The sequence below is a fragment of the Pristiophorus japonicus genome, chromosome 15, assembly GCF_044704955.1.
Source record: "Pristiophorus japonicus isolate sPriJap1 chromosome 15, sPriJap1.hap1, whole genome shotgun sequence".
NCBI classification, from domain to species: Eukaryota; Metazoa; Chordata; class Chondrichthyes; family Pristiophoridae; genus Pristiophorus; species Pristiophorus japonicus.
The window spans coordinates 185,524,910-185,545,066 of NC_091991.1; the positions used below are offsets into that span (position 1 = coordinate 185,524,910).

The 20,157-nt window shown below is 46.7% G+C and overlaps 1 protein-coding gene across 3 annotated transcripts in view; it reads right to left on the reverse strand.

Annotated features, from left to right (window-relative positions):
• Window positions 1-20,157, reverse strand: part of unkl (unk like zinc finger) — a 159,833-nt gene that overhangs the window by 12,507 nt on the left and 127,169 nt on the right. For 2 of the 3 annotated variants that reach the window (XM_070901478.1, XM_070901479.1), the window contains exons 8-12: window positions 18,544-18,725; window positions 11,709-11,748; window positions 11,560-11,633; window positions 10,599-10,664; window positions 5,223-5,388 (exon numbers count right to left, since the gene is read on the reverse strand). In XM_070901478.1, coding sequence (XP_070757579.1) covers window positions 5,223-5,388; window positions 10,599-10,664; window positions 11,560-11,633; window positions 11,709-11,748; window positions 18,544-18,725 — 528 coding nt within the window. Of the gene's footprint in view, window positions 1-5,222; window positions 5,389-10,598; window positions 10,665-11,559; window positions 11,749-18,543; window positions 18,726-20,157 lie in introns of all 3 variants that reach the window. The other variant, XM_070901477.1, reaches the window with a different exon arrangement.

The window sequence follows — 20,157 nt, forward strand, 5'->3', positions numbered from 1 at the left end:
ACCCTCCCGGATGCACTTTCTCCACTTCGGGCGGTCTTCGGCCAGGGTCTTCCAGGTGTCAGTGGTGATGTCGCACTTTACCAGGGAGGCTTTGAGGGTGTCCTTGTAACGCTTCCGCTGCTCACCTTTGGCTTGTTTACCATGAAGGAGCTCCGCATAAAGCATTTGCTTCGGGAGTCTCGTATCTGGCATGCGGACTATGTGGTCTGCCCTCGTATGAAGGCAGCTACTACTTGCTGGGGTACAATTCCACAATCCTGTTAACCATCCAAGATTTTGCCCTTATTCATGTGTGAGCCTTGACAATGATTCCTATCTTCACCCAGCACTCACCTACGTGCACTTCCAGTCTGGTCACTGCACAGCAAATCAGGAGCAGGAAACCCAGCTGCTTACCCCTCCCTGTCCCAGAGCTACTGCAGGATCCTTCCATCTTCCTGGCTGATCATTGCACTCAGCATAGGACGAGGAACAGAACCAGCACCTTCAGACTTTAAAAACCACTATTCCTGATATAAGCAGCTCGGGAAACATTAACTGTCCCAATAGAAATCAAACGCAAATTTTTTTATTTTGAACATTCTTAAACCGGTTGAGAGGAAACCTCAATTGCAAAAATGAGGTGCTTTCACTGCCAACAGCATCAAATTATGGTTTATTAGTCTGCTCCACACTGACGCTATAGGTTAAAGTGCGCTCCTATAGCAACTGTTATCAAAGGACACAGCTGGGAGCCAGTATGTTCCCTTACCAGGTGCTTTCTAAACAGGGAACACAGGCCAATTAGTGCAATACTAGTGCATGAACAGAAGTACAACTAAGGACCCAGCTATTTTTAGATGTTCCATTTATAACCAAAAAGCAGATGATGAAGGATTGAACACAAAGGAAGAATGAGCAGGATTACACTGCAGCATGGTATCTAGTACAATAATAAAGTGCCTTCGCTAAGCAATTATCAGCAACCTGGGGTTGTTGATACTGTAGACTATTTTCAACCATTTCCTGCAGGCAGCAGTGGGGCACAGTTGCAAGGGCGTTGCCTGCCCCCAGTACTTGCCCATGCATGTGGCCATTATTCAATCGCGAGTCTTGGCAGCGAGTGTCGCAGGCCAACAATCAGAGGATACCTCCTACCACTTCCAGCACCTAGACTGGGCTGTTCCCATCCCCCGAGCTCGGCCCATTGCAGCAGCACAGACAGTCACCGAGAGATTAGCTGACTCAACAGACAGAGACTTCACTCCCAACCATCAGGGAAGCTGCAGGCTCAACAGATAAACATATCTTTAGACTTGAATATGAAACTTTATATATTCCACCCAATTATAACATACTTTGTTGTTTTAGACAGCACTACTACAGAGCTAACCCCTCTCTAGATTTAAAGGCTACAATGAAACAAGTGGGCTTGTATCACACCGCTCCAAATATAAACTGCATATATTACAGAACTGCTTATATTTCTCCAATCAATCAAATAGCAGCGCCATGATCTGTTCCAGCTCAGATACCGTCACTTGCTAACAAACAGAAATTCAGACCAACTTGTAGTTATTTTCCTCAGTGAGGCTCCTTTCATTAACCGTACAGATCATTAGAAAATCATATCCAGCAACACTGTAGTAATCTGGAACGTTACTGCTACAGAGAGCTTTGTACAAAAAGGATATTGCAGGAAGTTGTGAATTCTCACAATAAATGTGTCCTCACCTTGGCGGAATGAACTGTGTAGTTCAGGACTCGTGCTGCCTTCTGACTGCTGAGTCACTGCACCAGCCTAAGCTCCACACCCATTTCCAGTCAGACACCCCCACTCCTCACAAACTGACTAATCACAGCAATTTGCATCACGTGTTCTCAGCAGCCAAGCAGCCAAGCAGCCCTGCCAGAGCAATCCGACACCTCACATGGGAAGCTGGCTGGAGTCAGCCAACTTTATTTAACACTATCATCACCGAGCCTGCTCATTACTGCAGCGTCACTGCGACCCACACAGGCCCCGCCCGATATCATCACCGAGCCTGCTCATTACTATGATGATCCACACAGGCCCCTAAACTTCCTGAAGGACAAGAGTTCACTGCATCAGCTTATTTTGGAGTGGAGGACAAAAATATATTAAAATAAGTTGAAGTGCCTCCTACTACTCATCAAATCCACGATAAGAATGTCACAGAATACTGAAATGTAGGAGAGAAAGAGGCCGTTCAGCCTGCTCTCTGAAGGATCTGTCCACTTAATCCTAGTTCTGCTTACCCATTTAAAGTTTGGCTACAAGACAAAATATCACATTTGAATTCTTGCCTCCTGACCCTAATAAATCTAATGAAGTCAAGGGAGGAAACTAAAAGAAAGGGTCCACAGGGAGCAGGTTCGCCCAGAATATTTCAGTAAAAGCCTGTCAGTGAGTAAAGGAGTCGGAGTGTGACCAGCTGGTTTTCACATGACCACCTGGCAATTCGAAGAAACAAAAACCGGCAAAAGTCTGGCTTTCTCAAGCTCGATGTGCAGGAAGGCAATAAACTGGGTGGGGCAAGTGGAGCGACAGGCTCCACTCGATTGTTACAAGGGGTGTACAAGTACTGCGTCGTTAGGAGCCCCAATACACAACCCATATCTTTCCTGCTTTTCAGTCCTGGTCGCACTCAGCATGGCCTGGTGAGGATGGGAGAGAGCCAAGGATTTACTGTAACAGGTCACTCCTTAAGTCAGTTGGATTTTTTAATCTTCATGCTCTATGTCTAAGCCCATCATACACTGGGCTAAGAGGGCAGGTACGGAACCTGTTCTTCAGCCACTGCATACATTTCCTGTACTCGGGGATGGGGAGACAAATTGCCCAGACAGCTCTCCTCTCCCTGCCCTGCTGACTATGCAACGATACAGATATCTCCCCTATCCCACTGACCTATGCTACGATACAGTTCCACAGGTGGCAGCAGTCCTCCAGTATCTTGCCCAAGTAGACATTCTTCACCAGAGCCCAGACAATGAGTGTGAGTAGACTGGTGCTAGAGGGGGCTGATGAAAAAGTGAGAGATTACAGCAAAGCTGATCCTGCGCTCACTGGACAAGCTTGCAATCAGGAGCAGGAACCCAAGCTCATTCCCTTCCTCTCAGTGTAGGTCACAGACCAGTTATCAGGCCCTAAATGGTACACAGATGATTGTTGCTTAATATAACAGCTGCCAAATGATTTCTCAACATAACACTTCACTACCAAAAAAAATCTAATTTATTTGATGGCTGAAACCACAAAAAGCTGGAAGGAACTGGACATTTTCCTCGGACACCTGTGAAATCCGTCTATCTGCTGCATATCTCACGAATCATTTATTACTGTTCAATTCTACTGAATCTCTGCACTAAAAAACCAAGTTAACAAGAAACCTCTGGCACACATACCCAGGAGAGGACACTTCCCAGAGGCGTGCACAACCCCTCACACTGAGCTAGCACAGAACTCTCAAACACTAGGTGGCCACAGAAATCCACCTGGGACTCGAACTTCACGTGTGGAAATCTGACACAAGGCAACAAGCATGGAGAAAACAAAAAGGCCCCGTTACTTTGGAAAATTCTTGATGCTACTGCTTTGGATAATCAAACAACTTGAGGCGACACTTCATGACAAGAATACACACCAGCCCAGTTGCTTCAGTGCTTATGAGCTTTATTATTAAAAGCAAAAATTAAATCATTCTCTGAATTGCAGGGAAAGACAAAGCTCTCAGGGATTTTCAGCGTTCGTGAGGCGTTTAGTTATAAATGAACAAGATGCACTTGCTTGTTGTTCAAATCTCAAGTCACTAACTATCCTCTCTCCCTCCACCCCCCCACATACACTTCTGGTATTTGATGCAAGAACCAAACCAGCAATGGCATCTGGTTCCAAACAAATTTAACAAAAGCACAGGACGGGGGAGAGTGTAATGATATTCAGCAAATAACTTTCACTTCCCTCATAATCTACTGAAAAAAGGCAGCTGAGCGTGATCTATTAGAGGTCTTTAAAATTATGAAAGATTTTGATGGAGTGGATACAGAGAGAATGTTTCCACTTGTAGGGAAGCCAATAGTAGAGATGCATTTAAGGGGAGGCTAGACAAGCATGAGGGAGAAGGGAATAGAGGGTTATGCCGATAGATTTAGATGAGGAAAGGCAGGAGGAGGTGTGAGTGGAGCATAAACGCCGGCCGAAAGGCCTGTTTCTGTGCCGTATATCCGATGTAATGCAATCTTATGTAATTTAAAAAGAACATTTTCCTCGTACACCTTCAGTTCTTGTCTTTTCCATGCATCACTCGTTTGGCTGGAAACCTATTCTCATTCCTCAAACAGCCACATGAAGGTGCACTACAATGGCCAGGTTTATGACCATCATAGGTTTTCAGCTCCGGTACCACTGAAAAGTTGCAAAACATTACGCTCAACACAGCATTATTTCCCTCAAATTTCTTCCCAACATCCCTCCTCTTTGGAAAGCATTGACTCACGCGGAGATATAGTTCCATGGGCAGCCATGACACTCTTCTAACAAGCGTTCTCTACGTGAGCCTTGATAATGATATCACCGATAGACCCACACCACTCAGAGTACCCGGATCCTGTCTGATCTCCAAGTTAAGCAGTACTTGCTGAGAGGCCATCCATATTAGAATATTGATCATGGGGCCATATCCAAACCAGATTCTGTGCTCACTGGCTCTCACAGTCACCTCGAGCAGGGCCACCAGGAAGAGGAACCACTAGCTACAGATGGGGAGATCCACATAGCACCTTGCTGCTATCCTGGCTTAGAGCTGATAAGTCAGCACAGGTAATGCTTTAAAGCAGGGATCGTTCTGGTCCGTACAGTTTAGGACCACACCACACAGTGCACTCTCTGACCCATCGCAGGTGGCATGCTGAATACACTGCCCTCCACTTCTAGCCACGATTGGATAGAAGACTCAACAGTTGGTCACAGCCAAGCCACTACTTTCCTCAATCAACAGGCACCTCCAGCAGGGCTCGTTGTACATGAACTCTCGGCTTTGATGTCGAGACTGCTTCTGAAGTTCAGTCAACACTACTCCATGATCTAGCAGTAGAGTACAAATCAAGATTGGTCTGTTGTCAACACAGTACTTCTTGACCACCAGGAATAGTGTTCAGAAATCCAAAAACACGAGCTCTAGAGGTGCCCAAACAGATCACTGAATTAAATTAGCACTTACCAATGACTGATTCTACGGTATTGCTAGCAGGGTAAAATGGAACTGCTTTGGCATTCATTGTTGACAAAGTGGAGGGAGAAGAAGTATCGGATCCAATACTTGACGCCAAACTAGAAGTTATACTGGAGGCTAGTGGATTTACCACTGAAAACACATTTAAAAGGTTCTGCAGGGGACAGAAGGGATGTGATTAGAACAATATAAGAACATAAGAAATAGGAGCAGGAGTCGGCCATCTGGCCCCTCGAGCCTGCTCCGCCATTCAATGAGATCATGGCTGATCTGATCATGGACTCAGCTCCACTTCCCTGCCCACTCCCCGGAACCCTTTACTCCCTTATCGCTCAAAAATCTGCCTATCTCCACCTTAAATATATTCAATGTCCCAGCCTCCACAACTCTCTGGGACAGAGAATTCCACAGATTTACAACCCTCAGAGAAGAAATTCCTCCTCATCTCAGTTTTAAATGGGTGGCCCCTTATTCTGAGACTATGTCCCCTAGTTTTAGTTTCCCCTGAGTGGAAATATCCTCTCTGCATCCACCTTGTCGAGCCCCCTCATTATCCTATATGTTTCAATAAGATCACCTCTCATTCTTCTGAACTCCAATGTGTATACGCCCAAACTATCTTCATAAATCAAGCCCTCATCTCCAGAATCAACTGAGTGAACCTTCTCTGAACAACCTCCAATGCAAGTATATCCTTCCTTAAATACGGAGACCAAAACTGTACACAGTACTCCAGGTGTGGCCTCACCAATACCCTGTACAGTTGTAGCAGGACTTCCCTGCTTTTATACTCTATCCCCCTTGCAATAAAGACCAACATTCCATTTGCCTTCCTGATCACTTGCTGTACCTGCACACTAACTTTTTGTGTTTCATGCACAAGGACCCCCAGGTCCCTCTGTACTACAGCACTTTGCAATTTTTCTCCATTTAAATTATAATTTGCTTTTCTATTTTTTCTGCCAAAGTGGATAACTTCACATTTTGCCACATTATACTCCATCTGCCAAATTTTTGCCCACTCACTTAGCCTGTCTATATCCCTTTGCAGATTTTTTGTGTCCTCCTCACAATTTGCTTTCCCATCTATCTTTGTATCAGCAGCAAACTTGGCTACATTACACTCAGTCCCTTCATCCAAGTCATTAATATAGATTGTAAATAGTTGAGGCCCCAGCACCGATCCCTGGGGCACCCCACTAGTTTGCTGACCGGAAATGAATCATTTATCCCAACTCTCTGTTTTCTGTTAGTTAACCAATCCTCTATCCATATTAATATATTACCCCCAACCCCGTGAACTTTTATCTTGTGCAGTAACCTTTTATGTGGCACCTTATCGAATGCCTTCTGGAAATCCAAATACACCACATCCATTGGTTTCCCCTTTATCCACCCTGTTCATTACATCCTCGAAGAACTCCAGCAAATTTGTCAAACATGATTTCACTTTCGTAAAACCATGCTGACTCTGCTTGATTGAATGATTCTTTTCCAAATGTCCTGCTACTGCCTCCTTAATAATGGACTCCAGCATTTTCCCCAACGACAGATGTTAGGCTAACTGGTCTATCGTTTCCTGCTTTTTGTCTGCCTCCTTTTATAAATAGGGGTGTTACATTTGCGGTTTTCCAATCCGCTGGGACCGCCCCAGAATCCAGGGAATTTTGGGAGATTACAACCAATGCATCCACAATCTCTGTAGCCACTTCTCTTAAGACCCTAGGATGTAAGCCATCAGATCCAGGGGACTTGACAGCTTTTAATCCCATTAATTTGCCGAATACGACTTCTTTCGTGATAGTGATTGTATTAAGTTCCTCTCTCCCTATAGCCCCCTGATTATCCACTGTTGGGATGTTTTTAGTGTCTTCTACCGTGAAGACCAATATAAAATATTTGCTCAACGTCTCTGCCATTTCCCTGTTCCCCATTATTAATTCCCCAGTATCATCCTCTAGGGGACCAATAGTTACTTTAGCCACTCTTTTTTTTAAATGTAGAAACATAGAAAATAGGTGCAGGAGTAGGCCATTCAGCCCTTCTAGCCTGCACCACCATTCAATGAGTTCATGGCTGAACATGAAACTTCAGTACCCCATTCCTGCTTTCTCGCCATACCCCTTGATCCCCGGAGTAGTAAGGACTTCATCTAACTCCCTTTTGAATATATTTAGTGAATTGGCCTCAACTACTTTGTGGTAGAGAATTCCACAGGTTCACCACTCTCTGGGTAAAGAAGTTTCTCCTCATCTCGGTCCTAAATGGCTTACCCCTTATCCTTAGACTGTGACCCCTGGTTCTGGACTTCCCCAACATTGGGAACATTCTTCCTGCATCTAACCTGTCTAAACCCGTCAGAATTTTAAACGTTTCTATGAGGTCCCCTCTCATTCTTCTGAACTCCAGTGAATACAAGCCCAGTTGATCCAGTCTTTCTTGATAGGTCAGTCCCACCATCCCAGGAATTAGTCTGGTAAACCTTCGCTGCACTCCCTCAATAGCAAGAATGTCCTTCCTCAAGTTAGGAGACCAAAACTGTACACAATACTCCAGGTGTGGCCTCACCAAGGCCCTGTACAATTGTAGCAACACCTCCCTGCCCCTGTACTCAAATCCCCTCGCTATGAAGGCCAACATGCCATTTGCTTTCTTAATCGCCTGCTGTACCTGCATGCCAACCTTCAATGACTGATGTACCATGACACCCAGGTCTCGTTGCACCTTCCCTTTTCCTAATCTGTCACCATTCAGATAATAGTCTGTCTCTCTGTTTTTACCACCAAAGTGGATAACATCACATTTATCCACATTATACTTCATCTGCCATTCATTTGCCCACTTACCTAACCTATCCAAGTCACTCTGCAGCCTCATAGCATCCTCCTCGCAGCTCACATTGCCACCCAACTTAGTGTCATCCGCAAATTTGGAGATACTACATTTAATCCCCTCGTCCAAATCATTAATGTACAATGTAAACAGCTGGGGCCCCAGCACAGAACCTTGCGGTACCCCATTAGTCACTGCCTGCTATTCTGAAAAGTACCCATTTACTCCTACTCTTTGCTTCCTGTCTGACAACCAGTTCTCAATCCACGTCAGCACACTACCCCCAATCCCATGTGCTTTAACTTTGCACATTAATCTCTTGTGTGGGACCTTGTCGAAAGCCTTCTGAAAGTCCAAATATACCACATCAACTGGCTCTCCTTTGTCCAATTTACTGGAAACATCCTCAAAAAATTCCAGAAGATTTGTCAAGCATGATTTCCCTTTCACAAATCCATGCTGACTTGGACCTATCATGTCACCATTTTCCAAATGCGCTGCTATGACATCCTTAATAACTGATTCCATCATTTTACCCACTACCGATGTCAGGCTGACCGGTCTATAATTCCGTTTTCTCTCTCCCTCCTTTTTTAAAAAGTGGGGTTACATTGGCTACCCTCCACTCCATAGGAACTGATCCAGAGTCAATGGAATGTTGGAAAATGACTGTCAATGCATCCGCTATTTCTAAGGCCATCTCCTTAAGTACTCTGGGATGCAGTCCATCAGGCCCTGGGGATTTATCGGCCTTCAATCCCATCAATTTCCCCAACACAATTTCCCGACTAATAAAGATTTCCCTCAGTTCCTCCTCCTTACTAGACCCTCTGACCCCTTTTATATCCGGAAGATTGTTTGTGCCCTCCTTAGTGAATACCGAACCAAAGTACTTGTTCAATTGGTCTGCCATTACTTTGTTCCCCGTTATGACTTCCCCTGATTCTGACTGCAGGGGACCTACGTTTGTACCTGTAGAAACTCTTACTATCTTTTTATACTTCGTGCTGGTTTACTTTCATAATCTATCTTCCCTCTATCATTTTTTTTAGTTGTTCTCTGCTGGCTTTTATAAGTTTCCCAATCCTCCGGCCTCCCACTAGTCTTGGCCACATTGTATGCCTATGTGAATGATGACTTTTTACAGCATTTATTAAATATTACAATCACAGTAAAACTCCATTATATAAAGAGTTAATCAAATCTATTTATATTCAAATTTTTTCAAACACTATTTCAAATGATCATTTCCCTGTTGAAACATGTAGTGTGTAACAAATATTTCAGTCAGTCAGAATTACTCAGGATCTTATTCACCTTCAATCAGGGAACTAATGCTGCATGATAAGCACAACATGCTTTTGCAACACGACTGTCCAAATAGCATCTTTGGAGTTTGTCCATTCTATTAAGTGAAGTGCCGGGGATAGGAATCAGGGGGGTAAAATCAGACAAAAAATTACCCCAGTTGCTTTCACACATCTCTCTGCACCAGGTTACACAGGAGGACTTTCTGCTCTCAACCAGTAAACTACAAGCCAGTGCAGGGAAACCCAAGGGTGAATGGAGAAATAATTTCAAATAGGGCAAAAAGCCCACAAACGTTTCATAGAATCATAGAATGGTTACAGCAGGGGAAAGGCCGTTCGGCCCATCGAGCCCGTGCCGACTCTCAGCTAGTCCCACCTCCCCGCCCTTTCCCCATAGCCATGCAATTTTTTTCCTTCAGATATTTATCCAACTCCCTTTAAGTTAAAATCGAGTCTGCCTCCTCCACCCTTTCAGGCAATGCAGTCCAGATCTTAACTACACTGCGTAAAAAAGTTTTCTTACGTCGCCTTTGGTTCTTTTGCCAATCAGCTTTGCCTTCAACAAATGCCCCACTGGCACCTGCAGTACACAGACACAGAGACCAGCAAGATCTGAGAGAGTCTTTGCTGAGTTAGTTCATCTCAGCCAGCAGTGAGGGTATTACAATTGCCCCTGGAATAAGATTACAGGGGGAAAAATAGCCAGCCAGGTATCATCTGCCACTTGGAAAGTTATCCACTGACCCCTGCTGCAAGTGCTCATGTTTGGATGCCAGGCAAAGACAGCACTGGACTGGGCAGAGGCTGCCCACTTTCCTATTATCTGCCGATACTAACTGCAGGCAGGGGGGTGGTGGGGAAGGAGGAAGCGAGAAATTCAGTGTAATTGCCGCCGAAGAATCCTGTGTAAATATTCAAACTCAGACTATATAACCAAAAGTTTAAACCCCTGGATTAATGCAAAATGAAATACTTTATAAACGAAATGAGAATATTTTTGATGCCGTCCAGTCAGTCGCGTACAGTAACATTAATACACTGGTTTAACAAACACCTCTACTTCAAATTGTGCACTGAGCACACTTCAAATGCTCAGCAATTGTGAAAGTCCTTTTTATGCACCTATTGTCGGCCAACACAGAGCAGTGTTAATGAGGCCCAATTAACCGCAAAGTGTGAAAACCACTCCAGTTAAATAATTTTGAAATGTCTCCTCACTCACCTGTTTACTATCGTGTTCGGTTAATTTCTGGTTGTTCTCTAGTGTTTGGTTCTTATGTTGTTTTGCCTGCAAGTAATCAAACAGCTGTAAGCACTTCAGTCTCAATCCCAGTATCTCCCCGACTCTGATCACAATAACCTCTGCCCTCATCAGTCCTCAGTCCTCCCTCCCCACCCCGGGTGGAGCAGAATGATGATGTTCCGAGCTGTAACTGCACACGTGCTCACCATCTCGAGAAGGGGTGTGGGGTAGCGATGATTTTAGATGAGCAGTTGGAAGATATCTGCAGCCGTCCCACAACACACTGACATGAAAATACTGCCCTGATCTCACCACATCCACTCACACTAACTGAACACCTGCACAGGGCCCAGGGGAAGTTGCCAGCTCCTTTCATACTTTCTGGATGTGACTACTGGTGCAAATATATTTGGCTCAAATCGCCAGAAGAATGAAGTTCATCACTGAGATCTCAACTGCTCTTGACTTTCAACACTGTCCATTGAACAGAGATTGCGTGCTCAAAAATAAAACAATAAACCTAAAACCCTTTTTCTTGATCTTCATCAAATGGTACTCTGAAAATATTTCTGCTTTCAGGTCCGAGATTAACTCACCTGCACTGACTTAGAAAAACAGTTCCACGATCTTAGAACCCTTAACCGGCAGACACATTACACCTCTGTGAGTCCATGCATCAGAGACATCAATTAGCAAAAGCTGACACCTAAAACAAAAGTGGTCAAAACGGCTCCAAACTGCCAGATCAGGTTAGTGTACACAGAGCCTTACTGTTGCATACAAGAGCCAAGTTAAAAACACTAGAATTCACAGCATAAAATATAGGAGAACAGGCTTTGGAGCCAGAGACTGCAAACAGAGTAGGAAAATCTATCTATATTTAGAAAGAGACTACCCATTAGCCCCAGTTACAATGCAGATATTTTTGTATGCGAGTTACCTGATCTTCTCGTTCAAACCCCGGTGCTTTTGGATATGTAGATGTCGGTGATGAAACACTGGACGTCGCAGGATCTGAACATAAACTACCGTTAGTGAAATATTTGCGCCTACTTATTGGTCCAATCGGAGACAATGAACTGTTACTACCTGAGGTCGAAGTAACCGTTGGGCTGCTAGATGACGAAACCTGGAATAGAAAAACATTTAAAGAAACTGAATCACACAAGTGCTCACAATTAAAAGTCACAAGACAAATTGTCAGTCATCTAACTTTTATGGATTTAGAACTGTGTAAATACTCAATACAATTTAAGTGCAATACACAGCAGATAAATAAGTTTTAAAAAAAAAAATGCCCCTCTGCTTTGCTTGCTGAGTCAGTGTTATATCAATTGGTGGCTCGCTGAACTGGTTATTGTTCACGGGAGCTTAGATACTGATTATTTGCCTATGATCGCCATATCCTAACTTACACCAAGTCCCGTTCACCCATCACCCCTACATTGCGGGTCACCGTCACCCAATGGCAGAAGGGGGAGAGGGAGGAAATCAAAAACTGACGGCCCATTTCGCTGCTCAATGTGGACTCAAGATCCTGTCGAAGGTCATCGCAAACAGGGTCAAGTCTGCTCTGGAGCTGGTGATCCACCCGGACCAGACCTGCGCTGTCCCCGGCAGGAAGATCTCTGATAGCCTGGCGCTGCTCAGGGATTCGATCGCCTACGTGCGGGACAGGAGGGTGGACACCTGCTTAATCAGCTTGGACCAGGAGAAGGCCTTTGACAGGATATCGCACACATACCTGATGGACGTGCTCTCCAAAATGGGGTTTGGGGAGGGGATCTGCAATTGGATCCAACTGCTCTACACAGACATCAGTAGCACAGTTCTAATCAACGGGTGGGAAACTGAAAGCTTTCCGATCAGGTCTGGAGTCAGGCAGGGCTGTCCTCTCTCGTCTGTCTTGTTTGTGTGCTGTATCGAGCCCTTTGCCGAGTCCATCAGGAAGGATGCGGGCATTAGGGGGGGGTGACAATCCCAGGCAGCGGAGGCGCTCAGGTCAAAACCTCCCTGTACATGGACGACATCTTTTGCTCGGATCCGCAGTTGGTCCGCAGATTGCTCACACTCTGCGACCAGTTTGAAGTGGCCTCGGGAGCGAAGGTCAACCGCAGCAAAAGCGAGGCCCTGTTCTTTGGAAGCTGGTCCGACCGATCCTTTATTCCCTGCACCGTGAAGTCAGATTACCTGAAGGTGTTGGGAATATGGTTCGGAGCAGACGGGGCGTACGTCAAAAAACTGGAAAGAATGTATCGCTAAAGCAAAACATAAACTGGGATGTGCTCCCTCTCCATGGCAGGAAAGAACCTGGTCATCAGGAGTGAGGTGCTCTCAGGGTTGTTGTGTGTGGTGCAGGTCTGGCCCATATCCTGCTCCTGTGTCGTGGTAGTCACCCATCTTCCATTTCGTCTGGAGATCGAAAATGGACCGTGTCCGCAGAGACACGATGTACAAATCTCTGGACAAGGGGGGAAAGGACGTTCCGAACGTGGCCCTCATCCTGATGGCCACCTTTGTGTGCAGCTGCATCAAGCTGTGCATAGACCCTTCGTACGCCAACACCAAGTGTCACTACGTGCCGAGATTCTATCTGTCCCTGGTGTTGCGAAGGATGGGTCTGGCCAGGCTGAACGCTCCGAGCAGTTGGACTATGCCTCAGCACCTGTCCTTCGTGGAAAAGTTTTTCAAGAAAAAACTTTTGACCACAAGGCCATAAAGCAGTGGTCGGCCGCAAGGTCCTGGACACCCTACAAAAGGAGATGATGGATCCTGTCGGACGGTTCCCCGAGCAGACTGTCGAACTCGTTTGGCAGAATGTTTCATCGCCAGAACTTTCACACAAGCACCAAGACGTAGCTTGGTTGGCGGTGAGGAGGGCCCTACCCGTCAGATCCTTCATGCACAGCCGGGGTTTCAGAGACACGGCACTCTGCCCCCGAGTTGGCTGTGGTGTGGACGAGACTGTCATCCATCTCCTTTGGGACTGGCCCTTTGCAAGGCAGGTCTGGAAGGAGATGCAGTGGTTGCTGTCGAGGTTCATCCCAAGCAGCTCCGTAACACAGGACTCTGCTCTGCGGGCTGTTCCCAGACAGACATCACCTGCTGCTGGAGGGCCATCAACTCCGGTGAAAGACACACTTTGGTCTTCCCGAAATTTGCTGGTCTTCCAGAGCAAGGAGATGTCCACGTCTGCGTGTTGCAGACTGGCGCAATCCACGATCCAGGATTACGTGCTGAGGGACGCACTTAAAATTGGTGCAGTCGCCGCAAAGGCACGGTGGGGAAGGGCCAGTTTAAAGCCCTTCCACCACGGTAAACCCGGGGGGCAGGAATCAGTACAAAACCCCCCTCGGGCCGTACTTGTAAACTTTCTGTATACATAAAGCACCATGATCTGAAAACACCTATGTAGTGCCTGTATAATGTAAGTTCAGCAACTGTTTAGTAATGTATGTTGTAAAGAAATGTAACTGTACCCTCACCCATTCCGTGTACCGTATAGTGCCTCATGTAACGTCATTTGATGACTGTATTACAATGTATCCTGGGATTGTACTGAATTGTACCCTGAAATGTAAAGCAAGCAAATGTATTGAACGGAACTGCCTTCAGCATCCAAATGTACTGAACTGCCTTCCAATGTATCGTGCAAATTTTTATATGAATAAAGTATATATTTTGAAATTTAAAAAAAGGTCACAGTCACCCAATGGCTGAAACATAGAATATAGGTGCAGGAGTAGGCCATTCAGCCCTTCGAGCCTGCACCACCATTCAATAAGATCATGGCTGATCATTCCTTCAGTACCCCTTTCCTGCTTTCTCTCCATACCCCTTGATCCCCTTAACCACAAGGGCCATATCGAACTCCCTCTTGAATATATCCAATGAACTGGCATCAACAACTCTCTGCGGTAGAGATTTCCATAAGAACACAAGAATTAGGAACAGGAGTAGGCCATCTAGCCCCTCGAGCCTGCTCCGCCATTCAATAAGATCATGGCTGATCTGGCCGTGGACTCAGCTCCACTTACTCGCCCTCTCCCCGTAACCCTTAATTCCCTTATTGGTTAAAAATCTATCTATCTGTGACTTGAATACATTCAATGAGCTAGCCTCAACTGCTTCCTTGGGCAGAGAATTCCACAGATTCACAACCCTCTGGGAGAAGAAATTCCTTCTCAACTCTGTTTTAAATTGACTCCCCTGTATTTTGAGGCTGTGCCCCCTAGTTCTAGTCTCCCCGACCAGTGGAAACAACCTCTCTGCCTCTATCTTGTCTATCCCTTTCATGATTTTAAATGTTTCTATAAGATCACCCCTCATGCTTCTGAACTCCAACGAGTAAAGACCCAGTCTACTCAATCTATCATCATAAGGTAACCCCCTCTTCCACAGGTTAACAACTCTGAGTGAAGAAATTTCTCCTCATCTCGGTCCCAAATGGCTTACCCCTTATCCTAAGACTGTGACCCCTGGTTCTGGACTTCCCCAATATCGGGAACATTCTCCTGCATCTAACCTGTCCAGTCCTGTCAGAATCTTATATGTTTCTATGAGATCCCCTCTCTTTCTTCTAAACTCCAGTGAATGCAGTCCCAGTCAATCCAGTGTCTCCTCATATGTCAGTCCTGCCATCCCGGGAATCAGTCTGATGAACCTTCGCTGCACTCCCTCAATAGCAAGAATGTCCTTCCTCAGATGAGGAAACCAAAACTGAACACAATATTCCAGGTGAGGCCTCACCAAGGGCCTGTACAACTGCAGTAAGACCTCCCTGCTCCTATATTCAAATCCCCTCGCTATGAAGGCCAACATACCATTTGCCTTCTTCACCGCCTGCTGTACCTGCATGCCAACTTTCAATGACTGATGCACCATGACATCCAGGTCTCGTTGCACCTCCCCTTTTCCTAATCTGCCGCCATTCAGATAATATTCTGCCTTCATGTTTTTGCCACCAAAGTGGATAACCTCACATTTATCCACATTATACTGCATCTGCCATGCATTTGCCCACTCACCTAACCTGTCCAAGTCACCCTGCAGCCTCTTAGCATCCTCCTCACAGCTCACAACGCCACCCAGCTTAGTGTCATCTGCAAACTTGGAGATATTACGCTCAATTCCTTCATCCAAATCATTGATGTATATTGTAAATAGCTGGGGTCCCAGCACTGAGCCCTGCGGCACTCCACTAATCACTGCCTGCCATTCTGAAAAGGACCCGTTTATCCCGACTCTCTGCTTCCTGTCTGCCAACCAGTTCTCTCCCCACGTCAATAGCATGTGCTTTAATTTTGCACAACAATCTCTTGTGTGGGACCTTGTCAAAAGCTTTTTTAAAGTCCAAATACACCACATCCACTGGTTCCCCCCTTGTCCACTCTACTAGTTACATCCTCAAAAAATTCTAGAAGATTTGTCAAGCATGATTTCCCTTTCATAAATCCATGCTGACTTGGACTGATCCTGTCACTGCTTTCCAAATGTGCTGCTATTTCACCTTTAATAATTACCAGTTTTCTCTCTCCCTCCTTTCGTAAAAAGTCGTGTTACATTAGCTACCTTCCAGTCCATAGGAACTGATAGACTGTTGGAAAATGATCACCAATGCATCCACTATTTCAAGGCTACTTCCTCAAGTACTCTGGGATGCAGACTATCAAGGCCTGGGGATTTATCGGCCTTCAATCCCATCAATTTCCCTAACACAACTTCCTGACAAATAAGGATTTCCTTCAGTTCCTCCTTCGCGCTATATCTTCTGTCCCCTAGTATTTCCGGAAGGTTATTTGTGTCTTCCTTCATGAAGACAGAACCAAAGTGTGGTGACCGTTGCACACCAGCCACCACACGGGCTTGACAGAGCTAGGTCTTGGTCCAGGTCCAGTGGCGAGGGTTAACCGTGACTGGAGACCAGCTCTGCTGCAGGAACCTAGTGCGCACACGTATCGCAGTGTGGGCTGGCCCGTGCTGCCCCAGGGCCCTCGCCTCTTCTGGGCCCCAAACTCACACCTCTCCTGGGCTCCGATCACGTCCCTCTACAATCGCTCCTTCGCCCTGACCTCGCCGCTCCTGCAGTACCTGCCCGCGCTCCAATCACCGACCTGGATCTTGGTGACATCCCTTTTCACTGCCGTTGCTCTCCTGCTCCAGCACATGCTGCTTCCAGGAGTGGTACGCCACTATGCTGCCCCCTCCGCTCCCCGGCCTGCTCCATGGTGCTCGCTGGCCAGGGGCCACACAGACTGCTGGACTAGGCCACCATGCTGCCCCCTCCGCTCCCCGGCCTGCTCCATGGCCGGAGGCCACACAGACTGCTGGACTAGGCCACCATGCTGCCCCCTCCGCTCCCCGGCCTGCTCCATGGTGCTCGCTGGCCAGGGGCCACACAGACTGCTGGACCAGGCCACCACACTGCCCCCTCCGCTCCCCGGCCTGCTCGCTGGCCAGGGGCCACACAGACTGCTGAACTAGGCCACCACACTGTCCCCTCCGCTCCCCGGCCTGCTCCATGGTGCTCGCTGGCCAGGGGCCACACAGACTGCTGGACTAGGCCACCATACTGTCCCCTCCGCTCCCCGGCCTGCTCCATGGTGCTCGCTGGCTGGGGGCCACACAGACTGCTGGACTAGGCCACCATGCTGTCCCCTCCGCTCCCCGGCCTGCTCCATGGTGCTCGCTGGCTGGGGGCCACACAGACTGCTGGACTAGGCAACCACACTGTCCCCTCCGCTCCCCGGCCTGCTCCATGGTGCTCGCTGGCTGGGGGCCACACAGACTGCTGGACTAGGCCACCATGCTGTCCCCTCCGCTCCCCGGCCTGCTCCATGGTGCTCGCTGGCTGGGGGCCACACAGACTGCTGGACCAGGCCACCACACTGCCCCCTCCGCTCCCTGGCCTGCTCCATGGTGCTCGCTGGCCAGGGGCCACACTGTAGGAAGGATGTGAAGACCTTAGAGGAGGGGGCAGAAATGATTTACAGGAATGATTCCAGGGATGAGGGACTTCAGTTTCGTGAACTGGAGAAGCTGGGGTTCTTCTCCTCAGAGCAGAGAAGATTGAGAGGAGATTTGATCAAGGTGTTCAAAATCATGAGGGGTTGAGACAGAGTAGAGAGAGAGAAACTGTTCCCATTGGCAGAAGGGTTGAGAACCAGGGGACACAGATTTAACGTGATTGGAAGAATAAACAGTGACATGAGGAAAAACTTTTTTTACGCAGCGAGCGGTCAGGATCTGGAATGCATGGCCTGAGAGGGTGGTGGAGGCAGACTCAATCGTTGCTTTCAAAAGGGAATTAGATAAGTACCTGAAGGAAAAATATTTGCAGGGCTACGGGGATAGGGTGGGGGAGTGGGACTGGCTGAGGTGCTCTTGGAGAGAGCCGGCACGGGCTCAATGGGCTGATAGAATAATTTCAGCACAGAAGGAGGCTATGATTCTAAGATACACAGGTCAGGATACAAGTGCCAGCGTGCTCATGGGTCTAGTCTCCATCCAATCACAAAGCTATTTACATCTCAATTAGATGTGAAAACAGCAAAGTGATTTGTGGGTGCCTCAGTGTTCTACTTGAAATATTTACAACATAGAAACATAGAAAATAGGTGCAGGAGTAGGCCATTCAGCCCTTCTAGCCTGCACCGCCATTCAATGAGTTCATGGCTGAACATGAAACTTCAGTACCCCATTCCTGCTTTCACGCCATAACCCTTTATCCCCCGAGTAGTAAGGACTTCATCTAACTCCCTTTTAAATACATTAAAACATTGACAGCAAAACTAGATAAAATACTATAGGAATGAACAAGAGTTTCGAGTTCTATCGTCGGGTAGTCAGGATACAAGCAATACAACAATAAGCAGTTTGATGGCACTGAAATACCAACATGCAGCACCATTAAAAGTATACTCACGTTTCCTATCTGTCCATTATTACTGGCCGAGTTAATACTGGTGCCCCAGTCATTTGAAGATCCGAGACTTTCTGTAGAATAAAGGCGAGTGCCTTGCTTGGACTGAGCACCTGCCACAGCTCCTGCCTGCATCATGGAGGCTACCTGATTCATAATCTGCACTTCCTCAGTAGATGGAATCCCTAAAAAGACAAAATTCTAAATTCGGAACAGAAAACTCATGACCTGCTCAATGAAAGAGCTCTACTTTATTAACAAAACAGATAGTAACCAGTTATGCAAGATCTCAGTGGTCTAGAACAACTTAAAATATGTAAACGATGGAAAACAGAAGCAGGTGACTTTGTAAACCTCAGCAGCTCCCAGCATCATGCGCTTGATTGTACGCACACTACTGCAAAAAAGCTGCCCGGTCACTCAAGGATTGCAGCAATATATTGAAAGACTGTACGCTTGTTTCATCTCTCTAAAACCATTAACTGCATGGTTCGGCATCCCAAATCTTCAGGTGTGCAACCAGTGAATGGAAAGGAGACAGAGAGTTGGTGCAGTACTGACATTCTGTCACTGGGTTTTTTCAGCACAAAGGCATTGGAAGTTGACAGCGCAGGAATCTGCCTTTGGGCCCATCATATCTGTGTCGGTTCTTGGACACAACAAACCACAACTAGTCCCACTGCCCTTCTCTTTCCCCATTCATCTTTATTTTCCTCTGCTTTAAATATTTATTCAAATATCACTTAAAACTGCCATGGTCTTTGCCTCGACCACTCTATGGCAAAGCATTCCACTGTGTAAAGACATTGCTCCGAACGTCCCCTTCACACTCTGAGAATTTTACATCATGGCCCTTGGTCACTGACTCCCAAAACAAAGGATAGTCTTTTCCTACTCAATCCACGAGGAAGATTTGATCATTTTAATAATCTCTTAAATCTCTTTGCCTCTCTGCTTCAGTGGAAATTATCGCAGTCACTCAAGTCTCTCTCGTAACTATAGTTTTTCATCCCTGGCTTCATCATGGTGAATCTACACCATATCTTTAATGCTCATTCCATGATGGGGAGCCCAAAACTGCACTCAGTCTACTGGGGCCGCTCAGACACTCCGGGCCTGCCCGGGGCACCGACCTCCTTCCCCCCCCTCGGGCCGCTGACCTCCCCTCATCTGGCAAAATCCCTTATTCGGCAATGCCAGGTCCCAAGGGTGCCGGATAAGGGAGCTTCAACTTATACCATTCTAGTAAATTTCCTCTGCACCCTCTCTAAGGCTTTGACATCCTTCCTAAAGTGCAGTGCCAAGAGTTGGCCACAATGCTGCAGCTGGGGTCTAAAGGTTCAGCACAACTTCCTTGCTTTTGGACTCTATTCCTCTATTTATAAAATCAAGGATCCTGTCTGCCTTTTTAACGGCCTTCACAGCTGGTCCTGCCACCTTTAAAGATGTGTGTACATACACCCCCAGCTCTCTGTTCCTGCACACCCTTTCAAATTGTACCATTTACTTCATGGTGCCTCTCCTTATTCTTCCTACCAAAATGTATCACTTCGCACTTCTATTGAGAAAAGAGATGGACCCAGCCCTGATTCCTGGGGTATGTCATTTCCGACCCTT